Source organism: Arachis ipaensis, chromosome B1 (genome assembly GCF_059453495.1).
Source record: "Arachis ipaensis isolate K30076 ecotype BB chromosome B1, ASM5945349v1, whole genome shotgun sequence".
Taxonomy (NCBI): Eukaryota; Viridiplantae; Streptophyta; class Magnoliopsida; order Fabales; family Fabaceae; genus Arachis; species Arachis ipaensis.
Window position 1 is genome coordinate 148898790 of NC_142436.1, and position 20814 is coordinate 148919603.

The 20814-nt window shown below is 33.2% G+C and overlaps 2 protein-coding genes across 2 annotated transcripts; one reads left to right on the forward strand and one right to left on the reverse strand.

Annotated features, from left to right (window-relative positions):
* Window positions 1-2639: 2639 nt before the first annotated feature.
* Window positions 2640-9235, forward strand: LOC107640373 (Tetratricopeptide repeat (TPR)-like superfamily protein). Its single transcript, XM_016343901.3, has 6 exons — window positions 2640-3209; window positions 4773-4859; window positions 5550-5717; window positions 5851-5937; window positions 6041-6112; window positions 6942-9235. Exons 1-6 carry the CDS (start codon window positions 3006-3008, stop codon window positions 8883-8885), a joined length of 2562 nt encoding a protein of 853 aa, XP_016199387.1. The 5' UTR covers window positions 2640-3005; the 3' UTR covers window positions 8886-9235.
* Window positions 9236-12414: 3179 nt separating this feature from the next.
* Window positions 12415-14745, reverse strand: LOC107640384 (Bifunctional inhibitor/lipid-transfer protein/seed storage 2S albumin superfamily protein). The gene is made up of 2 exons (XM_016343910.3): window positions 13953-14745; window positions 12415-12817 (listed from the first exon to the last, which is right to left on the reverse strand). Exon 1 carries the CDS (start codon window positions 14582-14584, stop codon window positions 13958-13960), a length of 627 nt encoding a protein of 208 aa, XP_016199396.3. The 5' UTR covers window positions 14585-14745; the 3' UTR covers window positions 12415-12817; window positions 13953-13957.
* Window positions 14746-20814: the final 6069 nt, after the last annotated feature.

Consider the following 20814-nt stretch of genomic DNA (forward strand, 5'->3'; position numbering starts at 1 on the left):
TTTATCTTATATTATTTTATTTCATACCCTTTAAACCTTTTTTAATGGTCGTCTAATTCGAAGACCTTTGATGCACTTATAGAAAAACTGGTACCTACAAAAGAGGAGTAGGTTTCGCTCCCAAACCATTAAAATTGAACTACCATCAATTTGTTAAAAATCGACAAAACATTAATATTAAAAATAACAAAAATTTCTTTTGATTTTTATATTTATTCTATACTTTACCATATTGTATTGAAAACTTCTTGTTATTGTTTTTAACAAATCTCAAAAAGAAATAAAAAAAAACCAAAAAATAAGACATTCTATTTTGCATTTTTTCTTTTTTTTTAGTGCACTTTATTTTTTCTTATTCTTAAATTTCTATTTTTTTCACTATATTTTTGTTTTCTCTTTTTCTATTTTTTTATCTATAACTTTTCCCTTCTTATTATTTTCTCTTTTTTATGTGCATTTTATCCTTTTCTATCTTTTTTATATTTTAAATTTTTTATTATTTTTATATAAATAAAAATTTGCATATAATTTTTTTATATAATATTAATAATTAAAAATTATTAAATAATAATTTAATAAAACATATCAATTGTCAAGATATATAATAATTATCAACTATTAAATTCATATAAAAATAACTGCATATAAATTTATATTTTTTCATAACTTATATATTATATTTATAAAATTTTCTATTTTAGTTCTAAGAAATTTTTGAATTTTTTTCACATAATTTATAAATTGATTTTATAGAATTTAATTTCACATAAATTATGTTAAGACTTAAAAAAATATATATACACGTAGTGCTAATACAAATTAATGTAGAAGAAAGAAACAAACAATGCAATAGAGGAGTAAAAGAAGAGGAATAAAAGAAGAGGGGAGAGAAAAGGTTGAAAATAGGGATGACAACGGGTCTCCATGGGGCGGGGCCCGCCCCCTGCCCCCCACCTCCAGAAACCCTTCCCGTCCCCGCCCCATCTCCGTGACGGGTAACGGGGACCCCGTCCCCGCCGGATATTAGGATATCCGCGGGATTTGGAGGAATTGAAGAAACAAATAAGAAAAAAATTTAAAAAGAAAAAAAAATCCAGTAAACAACAACAATTTCACAAAAATCTCATAATTATGATTCAATTTTGCAATAAAAAACTAAAAATCCAAACTTTAATTCCAATTTTATAGTAATAGAATCTAACTCTTATTTAAATTTATCAATTAACAAAATCCAGAACCTAAACATAAACCCAATTTCACATTAATATAATCAAAATCCTAAATCTAAACCCAATTCACATAAATAGATGTCCCAATTTCATATCAATTTCAACAATTAAAAATCAAAACAAATGTTAAAACCAGTTTAATCAATTAACAAAAACATCCAACTTATTGCAAGGTGGCCGACCACGGAGACAAAGCATAGTCATCATCATCTTCGCTGAGCAGAGGCGATGCAGAGTCGTGGTGGGAGAGGTGTCATCGGCGTCGTGGAGCAAAAGCGTTGTTGGAGGAAGCTTGTCATCAACGTCGCAGATCTGAGGCTTTGTTGCAAAGCAGAGGTGGAGGCGGCGGTGAAGCTTGCAGCAAGCAGTGAGCAAAGCAGTGAGAAGAAGAGTGAGCGGTGACAGCGATGGAAGAAGGTGAGCGATGGCAGCGACGGAGGAAAGTGAGCGGCGGTAGTGACAGAAGAAGGTGAGAGACTGAGAGTGAGAACGCAGAGATTGAGTGAGAGTGAGAGTGTGAGAGAGTGAGAGAGGCTCATGTGAGAGAGTGAGAGAGCGGCGCAGGGATAATGGTTTGAGGGGTTAGGGTTTCATCAAAGTTATATATATATATGAGGGTTATTTTTGTAATTTTACAATCACGGGTAATAAACGGATACCCACGGGACGGGGGCCTCTCCCCTGCCCCCGCCCCATTTATTATACGGGTACCCGTACCCGCCCCCCACAGGGAAAAAATGTCTCCCAAACCTGCTCTCCGGTGGGTAAATTTCCGCGAATATTCGGGCCGGGGATTTTTACCATCCCTAGTTGAAAACATTAATGAGTGTGTTTTAGAATTAACGGTTCTTTTTAATAATTAAATCTTTCTAACGGTTTTTTAGAATAATTTCCCTAAAACGAAACATAAAAGAAGTTGGAAAAAAAATCAGTAGTTTTTTTGTAACTTTGTTAGAGACTTAATTATAAGCATTTTTATTTTCCTAATATTTTTCAAAATATATAATTCAACAATTTGAGAGCAATGTTATCACTTTTTAATTACAAAAATATTGTTTATGTATTATATATTATATTCAAATTACCCAATATTTTTTAAAAACATAATTAAGTAACTTATGATTGAGATTTGAGAGTAATATCATCACTTCTAATTCAAAATATAGCCCATCTATTATATATTATTTTCAAATTACATGTAATATAAATATTCTTACTATAAAAAAACAAAATAACGAGAAAAGAGAGCAATTTTAAATTACATAAGAAAAAATTACAATATAAAATTGAAGGTAGTGATATTACTTTCCCTTATGATAATTAATTATTTACGCTTTCAATGTGTTTAAAATTACATAAAAATCACGTAAAAAGAAAAAGTTTAAATGATGAGAAGAATTAATAATGATGAAAAAAGAAGCAAAAGGAGGAAAAATGTTTTTATTTTTTGCCCCGTTCTCTTTCTTGAGTCTTTTTCTTTCTATCTGAATCTGCCCCGATTCGGCGGATAGGTTTTCATTTCATCTTACTCTCTCCTCCTCTTCTGTGTCTCCACATCCAATCCAAGCAACTAAGAAGGCAGCACCACCGAGGGTTTTTTCCTTCTCTGTTCTCTCTCTTCTCTCTCTCAGCCTTCGCATCTCACATCGGTTTTTTCTGAATGTGACTCAGATTCATTCACTTCTCCTCACTCAATTTTAGGGCTTTTCTTCTCTCTCCTCCCCCAAAACCCTCACTGTCACCATTCGATTCGCTCTTCAATTCCTCGATCTCACCATGGAGGCTCGAGATTCGTCCACTTCGCCGTCCTCCACCGCCGCCAACCGTGACGCCTCCTCCGTCACAGATGCCGACGATGCCGTCTTCACTGTCGCCGTCGCCCTCGCCAAGGATGCTGCCTTGCATTTTCAGTCTGGCAAGTTCGCTGAGTGCGTCGACGTCTTGAACCAGCTCTTGCAGAAGAAGCAAGACGATCCCAAGGTAGAGTGAATCACTCCTCTTTCCTTTTTTTGTCCATTTCCTATGTATTATCGATGCTGATGCCGCTGAAGTGTTCTCGATTTTATCACTTCCGTGTTACCATTCTATGTGACAAATTCTTGGTGCTTCTAGGCGTTTATTTATTTTATCGATGCTCGATTCTTGTTCTTGTTGCTATCTGTGTTCTGGATTTGATTGTAATTGCGATGCTTCAGCTGATTGATTTGTTGCTTAGATTTTTGTTTCCGTGGAGAGGTGAATCGCGGTTTTGGTACCCTCAGTGAGTGGTAGATAATAGTGAGTCTTGCCTTATGTGGATGGAAATGTGAGTGTGATTTGGTTGAACTGGTTTATATGAAATTCTATGGGTGCCTTAAGTGAAGTATAGACAGTAAGCTCTCGGGATGAAGCTTATTTGGCTGTAAATTTGAATGCAGATGGTTTGAACTGGTATTTGTGGGTTAGATGAGGTAGCCAGTGTCTGAGTAGACTGGATAAGTTGCATTGAGCTGCTTTGGATGGATGCATGGCAAAATGCTGCCTTATGTGATGTAAGGAACCACTAATAAGTAAGAACATTGAACACAGGGTGAATCAACTGGTGAAGGTTCTTATATTTTCAGAGGAAAGTGGGAAACATGTGCTCTGAATCCTATATGGAACATTGAATTTTAATGAATGATTTTGCTGGAAGAGGAATTATGGGATCATTTTCTGTACATGTATGATCTTTTTCATTCCGATTCTTTTGCTTTTTTTAGTTTCGGTTTTGCTCTAGCATAGAGTGCGACCTGTTTAACAGTGGAAAAGAGATTACTTGTCGCATGTACAACTCTAGGTCAATTTTGTAGAGTAGATTGATCAATGATACTTAAATAAACTTACACATTAATCACAGAATCTTGTGTAAGCCATTGGTTAAGGCCTTGATCACTCTGACAGTTTTATTTTTCTGAACTGTTGAGATTGTAAAATAGTTGCAAACCTTATCATCTGTACAAGTATGTGTTCTTCAGTATCCCATGTTTCCGCCAATATCCCAGTTTTGTTCTTTGCAGTTTCATGAAACTAGATATGTTTTCTCTCTGAATATATATATATCACTTATTCCTTTATGCATTCACCTAATGGATTGGGTATAATGTATGAACTATGATTAATTTACATGAATAATAACACTGGAGTAAGTTATTCTGCAGAAGTGCCTTTGTGGTAGAAATAAAATCATCTTTATTTTTCTTCTTTCTTTTGTAGTTTTCTAGAAAGCATGAATTTAATGGTGCTGTCCGCATAGTGCATATCAAGCCTCCCATACAAGTTTACAAATTAAAGTGCTTGATTTTATGGTAATGTTTGTATTATGATAAAATTTGTCATCATCCATGTTCAAACCTTGCAAGCTTTGTGTTCGCAAATCCTTGATATGTCAAGTGGGCAAATCCTTGCAAGCTTTGTGTTCGCCCACCAATCTTTGCGTCTTTATGTTGGTTGTTGGGTATTTGTTGTGTAAGACAATTTTAGTACAAATCCTAATCTTCAAGATTTTGAATCCTAATATTTCAGGTACTTCATAATATTGCAATCACGGAATTCTTCCGTGATGGATGTTCAGACCCCAAAAAGTTGCTTGAAGTACTTAATGGCATCAAGGTATGCTAATCTAAAATTCATCTCTCTATCTCTCTCTTAAATTTCTGCAAAATGGAAGTTTTGCATCTTTTATTATTAATTTTTTTTTGTGCTTTATATTCGAGGGAAACCATTTCTTGCCTTCATTATTAGAAAATTGGAAATTGAATGCCATTGACACTGATAGAGAACCAATGGCAGGATTAAAATGCAGATAGACTTAGGTCGTTAATTGACTTTTGTAAACACTAATTGCTAAATAGGCTCTTGGTTTCAGTTACTGAATGAATGCTTAAAATGTCAGGAGACCAAATTTTATAGAAAGGTTCTCATGATTTTTGATCTGTGAATTTGAATTCTTTGATTGGAATCAGAATGTCAATATGATTTCGATACCAGTAGGACATAGTATAATATAATTCATATGTTGATTCCCACTTCCGCCCCGCAACTTGGTTTCCTTCTCTTGGTGCTTTTACTTACTTATTCATGATATTTACAAAGGAGAAAATTATATATGAAGTGTGACCTGTGTGATAAGGTTGAAAGTTATGAAAAGATGGTGGAGAATGGTTGAATAGGTTTTTCTCATTTAGACATGCTGTTTATGATAATTTGAGTTGCAGCTTGAAGCTTTGGTATGTACTTATTTATGATTTCTGTTCTTATACCTTTTTTTTTTTTCCCTTTTCTCTGTTGGGCTTGATTCAGAGAAAAAGTGACGAGCTTGCCCTGGCTTCTGGAGAACAAGGGGAATCAGTTAACAATGTTGGAAATAAAGTTGTTTTGGGATCCAAATCACATCAGTTTTCAGGTGCAAATAGCACCAATACGATGTATGCAGATGAATTCGACTCTTCTGTGGCAATGCTAAATATTGTATGCTCTTTTGCTCCTTGTGTCATTTTGATTTATTTCTCTCACTTGACACTTGTTTTGTTGACGGACATATACTTATGATTTAATATCTTTGTTGATGTTTGATGTGGTTTTGTTCCTTAAATCTCTCTAGGCCATGATCTGGTTCCATCTCCATGACTATGCAAAGACATTATCAGTTTTGGAACCCCTATTTCAAAATATTGAACCCATAGATGAGGTACATCATATATCACGTATTATTTAATGTTACTTGGTTTTCAGAAGGTAGATTGATGTGTTCCTTTGTTTTACTCTGTTTCTTGTTCTCTTGCCTTAAGCAGACAACAGCTCTACATATTTGCCTTCTGCTGCTTGATGCTAGCCTTGCTTGCCATGATGCATCAAAATCAGCTGTAAGTTCTGTGATAATTTCACTAGCTGGTTTACCTTTTGATTTTTGGAAGTTTTGTTACTTAATGCATTGATGTTGACCCGATGATGGGTTTTGAATTTTCATTTATGCATTATGTATCCCCCCCTCCCCCTTTTAAGTAGTGTGTGGCCAGTTATTTCTTTGATGAATACATAAATATGGTTTCTTTTTACATAATTTGCAATTAGTTTTTAATCTGACTTTTTCTTTGATTAGTGGAACAATGAGCTCTTTTCCACTGTGATAAGTCATTGTTCTTTCCAAGCTAATGTTGGTCATGGTAGCTGAGTTTCTTGGATGATGATTTGCCAACTTAGTCTATTTAATTACTTTTATTTGTAGAGGTGTTCTTTGTTGGGAATGGCTGAATCTTATCTTCTTTGAGTGTACTTTTTAACTGTCAGATAGAGAAATGCACTTACTGACTGCAGGTTTCCAATACTATAATGATTATATGATATACTTATTTGTTAGGATTTGGATTATCTTATCCTAGCTTCCACCCATAAACCCTTCCAATTTGTGAGAGTTTGGGCAGGTGCAGGAAATTTAAACTGTAGTCTGATATACTTGTTAATGTGGTTGAAGTGAATGGTTAAGATATATAGATAGAACTCGCCTGATTTATGTTATATTATCTGATAAATTATGCTGTAAAACTCTTGTTGTGCATATCCATGGACTCTCCTAGTATCAGCCACTCGTTATCCTAGTTTGTTAGTCAAATGTGTGTTTTCTCCCCATCCCTCCCGTTTAAGCTTCTATATTTGTACATGTGCGCTGTTCTGAACTGGGCTTCATTTGCTTAGGACGTGTTGACTTATCTGGAAAAGGCATTTGGTGTTAGCACCATGAGTCAAGGTGACAATGGGAACTCTGCACAGCAGCAATCTGCAAATACAATGACAAAGTCTACACCTGTTGCCATTAATGCACCTGCTGCTGATGCATCCAGTTCAGATTTGGGGTCAGGTGCTAATGTCTCTGAAAATCATCTATCCAGAGCTCTATCTGAAGATACACTTGATTATGAAGCCATGATGTTGGATATGGGTGGACCAAATTTATCAAGGCCGATGGGTCCAACTTCAAATGATCTTTCAAAGGCTTTGGCTGATAGGTTTTCTACTATTGATTTAAAGCTTAAGTTGCAACTTTACAAGGTTCGGTTTCTGCTGCTGACTAGGAACTTGAAGCTAGCAAAACGTGAAGTCAAGCTAGCAATGAACATTGCACGTGGAAGAGATTCATCCATGGCTCTTCTTTTGAAATCTCAACTTGAATATGCTCGTGGTAACCACCGCAAAGCAATAAAGCTATTGATGGCATCAAGTAATCGGACAGACCCAGCATTTTCTAGCATTTTCAACAACAATATTGGGTGCATATATCATCAGCTTGGCAAATATCAGACGTCCTCATTATTCTTTTCAAAGGCATTAAATAATTGTTCATCCCTGCGGAAGGACCAACCCTCAAAGCTAGCCACTTTTTCCCAGGATAATTCTCTTCTTATCATTTACAATTGCGGTGTGCAGTACTTGGTCAGCGGGAAGCCACTACTTGCTGCTCGCTGTTTCCAAAAGGCAAGTTTGGTGTTTTACAAACAGCCTCTCTTGTGGCTCCGGATCTCAGAATGCTGTCTGATGGCTTTAGAAAAAGGCCTAATTGGATCAAGTCGGGTTTCTTCAGAGAAGTTGGAAGTTGGAGTTTGTGTTGTAGGGACGGGAAAATGGAGGCAACTTGTTTTGGGAGACCACTTTCCAGTTGGCGGAGATATGGGTTCATCTGAAAGGGACGATTGTCCTAGTGATGATGGACGGCTGAAGTTATCAATGACTCTTGCTCGGCAGTGCCTCTTGAATGCTCTGTACTTGCTGGACTCCAGTATTACAAATTTCGTGAAGTCTGATTTGCCATCGAATTCTTCTGTGGAGGAAACTGATACAAGTGAAGTGTTGTCTTCAAAGAATTCAAATCTTAAGAATTTACATGGCATCGATGCAAAGGCGTTTTCAGTAGCAGTAGGTTTAGGTCAGGTTAATTCAAATGGGGACACAAAAGAACAAAAGGGAGGAGCTGGTCAGGAACTCGTGCAGAACTCCCTTTCCTATTATGAAGAAGTTTGTAGAAGAGAACATCAACTGGTTAAGCAAGCTGTTCTTGCTAATCTGGCGTATGTGGAGCTGGAATTGGACAACCCAGTGAAGGCACTGGCAGTTGCAAAATCTCTCCTAGAACTACCAGAATGTTCCAGAATTTATGTCTTTCTTGGGCATGTTTATGCAGCTGAGGCTCTCTGTTTGCTGAATAGACCAAAGGAAGCTGCCGAACACTTGTCATTTTATTTGTCTGGGGGAAACAATGTTGAATTACCTTTCAGTCAAGAGGACTCTGAGAAATGGCGAGTGGAGAGGACGGTTGAAATTGAAGATTTAAATGGAGGGTCCACAGCAGCGAAGAATTTGTCTTCTGAGCAGACACAAAGTATTGTTTTCCTCAAGCCAGAGGAAGCGCGGGCATCCATTTATGCAAACTTTGCAGCAATGGCTGCAATGCAGGGTGAATTTGAGAAAGCCAGTTTGTTGGTTACACAGGCATTATCCATACTCCCAAACTCCCCAGAAGCCACACTCACTGCAGTTTATGTGGATCTCTTGCTTGGTAAGCCACAGGAAGCCCTAGCCAGATTAAAACGATGTAGCCGCATTAGGTTCCTTCCTAGTGGAATAAAATTGAATAAATCTTCTTGAGTGTTGTATGCTTGGGTTTATCATTGTGCCTTGCCCATTTGTCAGCGTTAGGTAGCAGGTAGGTTAATCCTTCCATAGCATTTGTAAAATATATAAAGTTCAACTCAGAATAATTTTTTCTTCCCTCTTTTTGAGTTCCTTTTCCTTAAAATTTTCAAATTTAGGGTTCAGTTGTAGGGTGGTGGCTGTGTTTTGATTAGTGCCAGTTTCCCACCTTTAAAACTTGAGGTGTAGATCTGATTCGGGTTGTGTTTTAGAGGCTAATTTAGTTGATATTCAAGAATAGGGGTCATGTACTTATGTTGAGAAAAACTGAAAAGGTGATAATTATTTCGAAATTCCATTTTTAATTCGAGGGGCAGATCTTTCTAATTCTAACTCTCACTATGGATTCTATCAACTTCGTTACTTCAGTTTCTCACTATTTATTGAACCTTGTGTACGGTACGTGACGCAAATTTTCATTTTTTTCCCTAAAGAAAACCATCAGAGAGGCCCCGCTTGCTTCTTCTGTCAGAAAATAAATCTAATGTGATAGATTCGTCGCTCTTGTGATTGAGCACATCACGAAGCAAACGATAAACCTGATTCTTACTTTACATATCCCATTATATTATCAACCTATAAAGTTTATAACTTTCGTATAAGCTTTCATCACTCATTCTGAGTATATAAACTTGGAGAGGGAGAGAATAATCACCGCTGCAACGGTTAAACATAACAGAAAAGTAAAAGTCTGAAACTGAATCTAACCAACTAAACTAACCTCGAGATAAACTTGGCTTTTATAATTAAAAGGAATTAATTTGTTTGATATTACAAAAGAATGAGTGGAGACGAAATTAGTTTGACGTAGGGATTGGTATGTGTCTTGGGACGGGGCCGGCAAGGGTTGCAGTGATGAGCTTCAGGAATCACGATCAATCAATATCAATGCTTTATAGGCCTCCATCCTTTTTTCCTTTTTTTCCCTCATACATCGAGTTCACGGGTTTCTCACTATACAATGGGGTCACAGGAATCAAAGCTGCTCCATATCTAAGGTGAAGTTCCAAACCCTTCCCTCTAACTATGAGCCAGAGGAAACAACAAACCCAAAACAACATAATGTAGAGATCTGCACAAGATCTGCTTATGTCTGTTGACTTTTTAATCTATCTCCAATGCAAGTTAGTGTTTATTTGAGACAATCAGACAATTCGTATGCCTATGAGTGGACAAAATTCATGCTGTTACGTTGAGCACTTGATACCCCCCTCACTATCGCTATCGCCATCGCTATTTTAATTTTGATATTCATAATAACATGATCAACAAAATGTAGTGCTAACTTTTGTGCTCTAGTAATTAATAATCTATCATTAGGAATTAACTATTATTAGATAAAAAATGGTTTGGATTTGTCCGAAATTAAGTGTTAGAATCCCTCTTCATTATTACGAGACTTTAGAGTTACGCTACGATAGAAAATTCCAATTATGGTGGGGCTAAGATTTTGCTTTCCAACGTGGCCTACTATTACCTGTGATAAAGGATAACTTTTGTACCCATTAAGTGATAATCTTTTCTATTACTACTTTAGACAACAAGTTGGTGCATATATCAACACAATATTATTATATTAATAACCGATAACTAATCTAGCTTGTTCATTTTATAGCGTAATTAACGAATTTTAACTGTTTTAATTAATTAACTACTACTTACAATATATAGTGTGTAACTAAATCAAAACAAGAACATCTCCTAATAATGGAGTTACAGGGATCTCCGTGAAAGAGAAGGAGGGGATAGGGATCTTACATGCATACAGTTAATTGATTGTGATACGAATCCTTACACAGTACTATAGTACTATTTATTCATACGCATGTAGACAACATATATTAGGGGTGTGCATGGTCGGGTGAAATCGGGTTTGATGTGACTTAGACTCGATCCAAAATATATATCGGGCCTATTTATTAGATCCGAACCTGGCCCTTAACCTGATGAAACCTATACATTTTTGGGTCACGATTATACCGAGTAAAAATCGGGTGAAAACTGAGCCGTTAATATTACATTACCTTGATACCTTCTTATAAGCTAGCATGTGAAAATATCCAAATTTCTAAGACTCCAACTATTATTTGACATGGTAAAATTCACTTAGAAAAATATAACAAGAACCAACTATTCTCTAAAATTAAAGCATAACCATAATCAATACTAATATTGTCTAATAACAACAAATATTTAAATCAATATAAATAACACAATATTATGCATTAGTCTAAAATCTTATGCATTTTAAACATAAAACATTAACTTATAGTCTTATAATAACTAATAACACAAAATATTAAGGTCTACAATACTTAAATTCCACATAAGAATATCCATCATCTATCACTAATAACACAAAATATTAATTATGTATGATGACCGGGTCACCGGGCCGATTTCGGGTGACACGAGTCATGGCCCGGACCCGACCCAAAATAATGACCGAGTCTATTTTTGAGACCCTTACCCGACTCTAGACCTGATAAAATCACACCAAAATAACCCCTAAAGTATTTGGGACTGGGCTGGTCTTCGGACCGGACCGGGCCATGCACACCCCTAACATATATAATTCCGAATAACAGAAATGACATGTATAAATAAAAAAGAAAAATCAGTTATTGAATTAGACATTATATATTTACGTATAAAGATGTGTTATTTTATTTTTTTATATATTTTATATAAATAATTGATTTAATGATTAAATTTTTGTTTATTAAATAAAATTTACTTGTGGTTTAGGCTTAAGCTAAGGAGTACATGTAAAATGAAAAAAAAAGGGGAAGTTTCAGAACCATAAAGAAGTGAAAAACAATCAAATGATGGGGAATTAAAGGTATGGAAAGTTTTTAAGTATACAGTATATGGGTGTTTTAGTAATCTTTAACGGTTGATATTAATTATTTATATTATATATATTTTTTATAATTAAAATTAACAATAAAAAATTATTGAAACATCAATATACTTAAAAATTTTACTATATGCATTAGTCTTCTGTTTTAATTCCCAGGCCTACTGTTTCGTGAAACTAGTACAAAATTAAACGTAACAGTGCAACACTTCACTCTCATAGACAAATATAATTCTATGATAAAAAAATTGTAGAAAGAAAATAAAAAAAATCTATACATTTATTTTAAAAAATTAATAAAAATGAAATTATATTTCTAAATAAATATTTAAAATTTATAAAAATAAATTTTTATCTCTTCTATCATTTTTTTTTCCTCTTTCACTATAGCATGCACCTATAGGCTATAGGCTATAGATAAAGGTGGAAACAACCCAGCACATTGAAAACCAAAACCAGGGATGTTGTACTCTCGCTTTTCTAGGTGGAAGGGTACATCCTATCAAATTTCACGTCCTAAATTTACCCGCTGAATTATGACAAGTAAGTCACGACTCATAAGATTTACATATCCTTTTCTGGTAAACAGTTCAACACTTCAAATTGTGTTTGATCAAGTACAAGTACGGAGGAAGCTACACACATATATATATATTGATTAATTATCCCCAATTGAAATTAAACCAAGTAGTGTTACAATAATGAAATTGGACAAAGCACAAACCATCATGTAAATAAATATCTTAATTAAAATGTCACATAGCATCACCTTTTATGCTAATAGTGCCACTTTAATTTACTCGCCTAGTAGCTAGCTAAGGATTAAACATAGATGCAACAGTAATCTCAATATAAAAACAAATGGTTATTTTAACAAATAATAACCAAACATGAAACAACAATAGCAACAACAACAACCATTCCAATAATCTCTAGAGTGCGTGGGCGACATCATCATCATCATAATCATCTCATGTCAATTTCAACCATACATACATGCCATGCCCCAAATATGATCTCCATTGACCTGAAAATTAATGGCATATATGCCGTGACATAGAATGAGACAAAGGTTAAAGTTCACGGGCAGAATCAGAAGGATATAAATAATATAGTTTATTGTATGATAGGAAATAATTTAATAGAAATAAAATGACACATCAATAATTCCAAGGTATATCTGCTCAGTGTGACAGGCAATTTTCATATCATAGAAACAGTGTAATTGAAAAAGGAAAATGGAAAACAGTAAGTTATGGAATATTGTAAATTCCATCCAATAATTGCTAGCTATTTGGTTGGTAGGTAGGAAAGTAACAATGTAATTGTCTCTGAACTAAACTTCCTAATGACCTAGTTTCTAATAATCTAATCTTTTTTATTTACTCCCTAATCTCAGGGCATAATATAATAATTAAGCCTGTCCTATTCTATGATTACGATCATGATATCAATAAAAATAATAGTTTACAAGCATACATAGTGAAATGCACAAGTCACTATCTTCTTTGGGAAATTGGGAGGAAATAAAAGAAGAGAAAAAGCAGAACAACAAACAGACAATGATAAGGTCATAATACACGGTCAAATTTTCTGTATAAAAACTTCTCGTTGAGAATGATTAAAACTAAAAAAGAAACAGTGATGGAATTAATTAAAGTAAAGGAGCTACTCAAATTAAGATTTGGTTATATTTTAAATAAAAATAATATTTTTATAATATATTAAAATTTAATTTTATAAAATTTTCATTGGAGTATCCACCTGAAAGGAATGACTATGAAACCATTCCTTCAGGTGATATCTACACAAACAATACTAAACTATCATGAGACTAAGAGAAGATATAGTAAGAAGGTTCAAAGAAAACAAAAAGATGGTGGTTATTATTAGTCAAAATAAAATTATATAAATTAAAGTCACGTGCATGTGATTTAGATAATCTTGGCCAACGATTAGCAGAAGTTTATATTAGCTAACCTAGATTCTAACTAATTAGGTATGGAATTGTTTGTAAAAAATAGTGAAAACTCAGGTGCAATTAATTTCACAGAGAATTATAAAAATCCCTAAACGAATTGATAGGATTGATGAACTTCACATGAATTTTCACCAAAATGGGTTAAAAGAGAAGTAGGGTTTATAGAAGAATGGTTACTTACTGGAATTACAAGGAGCAGGTGTAACCAGGAGGAGGAGTCTTGCCGCATGCAACAAGAAGCTGAAGAGCGAGAGGCACGTATATGTTCAGATTCAGAAGCTTCACCTTCAGCGTCGTGCAGAGGCACGCCGCCGCTTCAAGCTCCACCAGCCCTTGAAGCACCGGGCAGCACTGGTTCACCGCCGGGTCTCCCACTCCAACGTGCACCAACCCTCCCAGCAGATCCACGCACGCCCCCAGCTTCAGCGTGTCTATCGGACACGTTGCCTGCGCCGGCGTCTTCGGCGACGGGCACGGCTGCTTCTTCCCTCCTCCTCCTGTGCTCGGTGGGTTTGTCACTCCAGGAACGGTCACCGGAGGAACTGTGACGGGCGGAACGGTGACCGGAGGAACGATGACCGGTGGGTTGACTATTGGTGGAACAATACCGGGAGGAAGAATACCGGGAGGAAGAATGCCGCCGGGTGGTTTGACAATGACGGGTGTCTTGGGCTTCTTGTTAGGGTTGTGCTTCTTGGGGGGATTATTACCACAGTAGCCACATGCGAGGGTGGGAGTGAGGGAAGAGATGAAGAGAATGCAAATGAAGAAGGAAGCATAGATCTTAGAGGGTGAAGATCTAGAAGACTCCATTGGAGCTTAATGAATTGGTTACGTTGAGTTGGTGGTAGAAGAGAGTGAGAGTGTGTAAGTATAAGTAGGAATGGAATGAGAAGAAGAAAACAAATGAGTATAGAGTGTTTCACGTGAACATGGGGCTACCACATACACTCTCACACTCAAAACTAATTACCAACTTCATTATTTCTATATGCTAGCTGGCATTATACATCTAATTGTTTTTTTTATGTCAATATTATAGAGCCTATCTATCATTATTTTTAATTTAAATTTGCAAATATTAATAAAATAAAAATAATATCAAATTAATACAAAATAAACATTTATGTATAGCGTGCGTAATGTATGTAAACCAACCGTAATAAATAGTCTGCATCCCTATCTAATTTAATGTACAATGATTATAAAGAATATATACTTGTAATTGTATGTGATGGATGGCATATATCATAGAAACTAGAAAGGGTCCCCATCCACTTTCTCTGTGTCACTTTCCCATTAGTTCTCCTTTGGCAAAAGAATAGTAATTATTGTATATATCATGTACACTATTCACACAAGAGGGGGATTTGTGGTATGTATAATTCTCTCTCTATATTAGGGCTTCCTACGTTATTTCGTTTTTACCAAGTAGAATATAGTTTTTGGAAAAATACAATTTTTGAAAAATTAAAAATTCAGTTATCAACTTTACGTGAAGTCGAGTCCACTTAAGTTTTCATCTTTCCGAAAATGCCTATATTAGTCAAAATTAACCTAAGTTCGTAACTGTACCGTTGATGAACACGATGAAGCTCATGATTATTGTTAATGCAGTAGGAAATATATACTCAACTACCATGCACGAATAAATGTCACCAAATTGACACGATTATTCACAATTAAAGCATGAAATTAACATTTGATATATCAAAAAGATTTGATAACAAAAAAAATTAATTAAAAATTATTAAAATTTATTTTATTTAATATTTATTTGTTTTTAAAATTAATAAATATTAAATAAGATAATTTTTTTTTCTTTCTAACTTTTCCGTTGATATATAGACCGGTTGATGAGGCTTTTTTAATAATAATTATTTTTTAATCTTGTAAAACTATCTTCCAAATGATGAATGATCAGAATGCTGTATATGGTCACCAATGATACATCACCAATTGGAAGTATAGAGTAGTCAGAAATTTTTATTCAGATACATGATATTATTTTAATCAGGAAAACGTACGTAGGATGATAATTTTTTAGGGGAAAAAAACACTTTAGATGTTTCTGTGGAATTCTTTATCATAATGTAATCATATGTTAATTTTGGATCGGAGGAGATTTGGTATCCTATAATAGGGTATGGCAGGATTTGTTGACACAATCTAATTTCTTAATGTAAAATTGTAAACAAATTAAACAACTAATCGTACAAATTAAATAAAGTATCTGGTTCTATGGACTCTTTCTAAATACATCTATTATTATTTTGAGACCTAAGTAGCCCAAACAGCTGTCAAAGACGATAAACTAAAGGTAGAAATAGGCCAAAGGACTATTAAGAGTCTACAACCTGATTTATATTCAGTTTAGTCTGATATATATGATTTATGAGAAATTTTCGGGGCCATTAATTTTTAATAATTTTGGTCTAATAAATTATTATTTATATATGTAAATTTTAAAAAATATAAGTATAAATTATATTAATTTATGTGTGTAAATTTTGATAAATATAAATATAAATTATATGTTTTTTGTGTATAAATATATATATATATAAGTGCAAATTATTACTATCAAGTATTGACAAAAAATTATGTGTGTAAACTCTGAAGAATGTGAGTGTAAATTATATTAATTTATGTGTACAAATTTTAATAAATATAACTGCAAATTATATGTTTTTTATGTACTAACAAATATAAATATATGAGTGTAAATTATTGCTGATCAAATAATGACAAAAAATAATAAATTTTGATGGTCACGTAACATTGCTCATTCTCTATCACAAAATTGATATTTTAAAATTTAAATTTGTTAATAGCTAAAGTTTAATAGTTTCACAAATTAGTTTAATTTAATTAATATATAAACTTGTTTGAATTTATTAAAATATTATAAATATATAAATAGTTTTTTATAATTAAAAAATATTAAATTTTTTAAATTTCTTATATTTTATTATAAATTATTTTCAGTATTTTTTAAATATTTTAAAAGTTTAAATATCATAGTAAACTTTAAAATTTAGTATATTATATATAGGCAATTTTTATATAAAAAAATAAATTTTTAATTATTTTTAAAAAATATTAAGTTTTTTAATATGCTTCACACAAGATCAAGCTCAACGACAAATCATATTTAATATTTGAAAGAAAAAGCTAACAGACTAAATTTAGGCTAATGAACTAGATTACAAATTTATCTTGTTAAAGATAAAGACCAAATTGCACCCCCTAACAGTTAGAGTAACAAAACTGATGTAGCTAACTAAATTAACTGACAGTTATATTAATTATTATTGGGTAAGGAAACGAGCTAGGGACCTACACCCCATCTAATTATTCTCGATCGAAGCACGCACATGTTTGGCCCGATGTGCTCTGAATATGAAGAGATTATGTCATTTTAATTATAGTTTGTTGAAATTCTGTTTCAATTTCAACGCAAACTAATTATTGGTCCTATATATCCTATTAAGAATATAATTACTAAGGGCCAAGATTCTCTCTAGTTATTTATACGGAATAATGGTTCGTATGTTGAATAGAATAACATAAAGAAAAAGTCTAGAACTTGTTAAATTCTGGTCAGCATATAATCAGTAAAAAAAGTAAGTCATTGAATGAAATCTCATACCAATCTCACACCATTAAAACCATCATTGATGATTATTTGATGGTTATAAATCAAAAAAATTATTGACCCCTTAGCATTCATCAAACATAAATTTGAAGTAGAAGGATGATGAGTGCATGCATGCATGCATGTATGTATGTATGTGATGGTATGGGGTCGGTAGATCCGTAGATGGATATAGGAAACAGTACAGTTGGCAAGCATGTGAGAAGGATGGAACATGGAAGGGAACAGGATGGTTGATCTATCCACCGGAGAGAGAGAGAGATAGAGAAGAATGAAAATGATGATTCATTCATTGATTCACTCAGATGGAAGCAAAGAAAGAAAGAAAGAGAGCGAGTGCAGTGAGTGAGGATGTATATGATAAAGATGTGATCTATTATATCCCTGTCCCTCACTCACATACACTTGCTTAGCTTTCAAACTCTTTTTTGTAACCTTCTGCATCCGTGATTCTTCGCCTTTTCCATTCTCTCCATTCTTCCATTTACCTTCCATGTGTTTCATCATATATACATCTACAGAGTTTACATGCATGTGCTCTATGCCTGCTTTTCTTTTAGCATCTCAATGGTTTATATATAATCATAAAAAATTAAAAATTCAGCCGCAGTTAATTTCATGTGAAGTTAATAGTTTAGAATCATTATATAGTCTAACTATTAATTTTATATGAAACTAATTGCACATAAATTTCTACCTCATATAAAATTAGGGGTGAGCATAAGTAGTGGGTACTCAATTACCCGTCCGAACCCAAACCGAACTAATAAAATTGGTTCTGAAATTAATGGGTAATTGGGTCCAATCCGAACCAAACCGATGATCTTTGTTAGTGATTGATTCGGGTATCAGTTCTGGAGGTGCAAAACCCGAACCAACCCGCAAACCTGATCATATATTAATTAAAGAAAAAAATAAAAAAATATATATATGACTTTTCCATTAGAAAAAAATTATTCACTATTAATATGTTTGTATTTTAACAAGTTTAGTTTTTAATGTATTTGGAATTTAACATGTTTGAATTATTTCTATTGATGTTACATGTTTATTGTACTTGTTGAATTTTTAAGATAAAAATTTGATTTTTTTTATGAATTTCAAAGTCATCAGATACCCAATTACCCAAACCGAACCAATCCATTTTTAATCGATTTGGTTTGGTTCGAATACATGTACAAAAAAAACACAAATATAAACCAAACCAAACCAATTACATTTTAATTAGTTCGGTTCTAATTTTACAATAAATTCGAACCAAATCGATCCGTAATCACTCCTATATAAAATATACACAAGAAGATCAAAGAAAACAAAGTAGTTTTTATTATTTAATTTTTGTTTAACTTAGATATGTTGAAATTATATATATATATATATATATATATAAATAAAATAGTAGTTCTCCGATTCTGATTATAGCTAGGTACACGTTAAAATTGGAAGGTTGCTAGCTATCTCTATTTCGTTGTACTTGTCAGAGACCAGAGATGCAGAGTGAAATTCTCTCAGACCCTAAACCTAATATAGCAGCTAGCTACATGGTAAAATTAAAGTTTTAATTTTCACCGCATGCAAATAAAGAATGGTGGTGAGGGACAAAACACATAGACCTAGGTAAATTAATCCGCATTTGTCGTGTGCGGTGTCTTCCAAATTAAACAGTATAGTTTTAATTACATTGGAACGCATGCATGGTTTTCCAGTAATGGTTGAGGTTTCTTTTCCTAAAGTGATGCAGTGGCTGTGATTCATCAACGTCCATCTGGCTGGATAATTAGATCTTCTTTGTTTTTTCACCATTTATTGGATATTCTAACAAGATATAATCACACATGGCATGCACGTGGCGACTGTATGTACGTATTTTTTATATATATGTATTATTTCTTTTTTGACCGACCCCATGCACTGAAGTGAGACATGGATGTATTTGGCATATATGTATGGATGATGTGTGGTTGAATAAGACCCACTCTATCGAGAAATTGAAGGTTTTTATATGGGGCAGACAAGATTATTAGATGGGATCTTGTGATTGGGGTGTCAAATGAATTAAAGGAGACGTAATATTAATCCCTTACCAGATGTTTTTAACCCGTAATATTAGATAGCAAAAAAAAAAAAAAACAGATAGAAACATGTTTTTAACCGATAATTAGGAGTATATATGATCCGGTTTGATTTAGACCTAAACATTTTAAAAATTAATTTGGTGTGATTTTATCGGGTCTAGAGTCAGATCTAAATCTCAAAAATGGTAAAATCTCAGGTGCAGTCGACTTCACGTGAAGTTGATAACTGAGAATCCTTAGATGAAAATTTAGTCAAATCAGTCAAATCATCTAACGACTCCCAATTATAAATTTCACGTGAAGTCGATTGTACCTGAGTTTTCACCCTAAAAAATAGATTCGGTTATTATTTAGAATTGGATCTGGGTTAAAACGAATCCGGCTTCACCCGACTTATGTGCACTATAAAAAAACTAAAAAAATATATATGTTTTAAATTAATTCTAATATTATGTTATATTAATTATAAGTTTATTGTTTTATTTTTAATCACATTTTTAGAATTAGAAAATAGATCAAAGAAGCATTAAATTATAATTTATAAACAAATTCAAGTTTAAATATGATATTAACTTCTCAATAACAAATTTTTTTTTTTTTATAAATAAGTGCATTATAAATAAATTTTTTTATAAATTATTGTTATAGATTTAAAGGCCAAATTTTCACTCGGTTTAGAATCGGTATAATTGTAACCCAAAAATATTTAGGTTTTATTAAGTCTTTGATCGGATTATGGTTTAAAAAATAAACGCGGTGTATATTGAAGATCGGATCTAAATTAGGACAAATTCAATTTTACCCAACTTATATACATTCCTACTGATAATGCATGTTAGGTAAAAAAAAATATAAAATTTACTTTATTTAATATTTATTAATTATTATAAAAATTAATAAATAATAAATAAGATAAATTTTGATTAATTTTTTTATTATCAAATATTTTTGTTTTTAACCGGTGGGATTTTGTGTGTTTGCATGTAGAGGATTAAGAAAAGAAATGTTAATTAAGCTTGTTGATTGCATTGGTGCTAGTGTAGTACAAGACTACATTAAGTGCCTATCTGGTGCTCTCATCCCATCTCATCTTTCTTTCTTTAATCTTAAGCCAACGGACCCCTCCACCCTTTTTATGTAGATATATGATAGGTCATACATACATCATACATTTATGGAAATCTACATGGAATCATTATTTTATTAGTTAATATCGATTAATTTTTTTTATTTTTCCGTTACGTTATCCTATTTTAGAAGATTTAAAATTTAAGATATAAAATTCAGAATTTAAAGGTAAAAAAAAAATT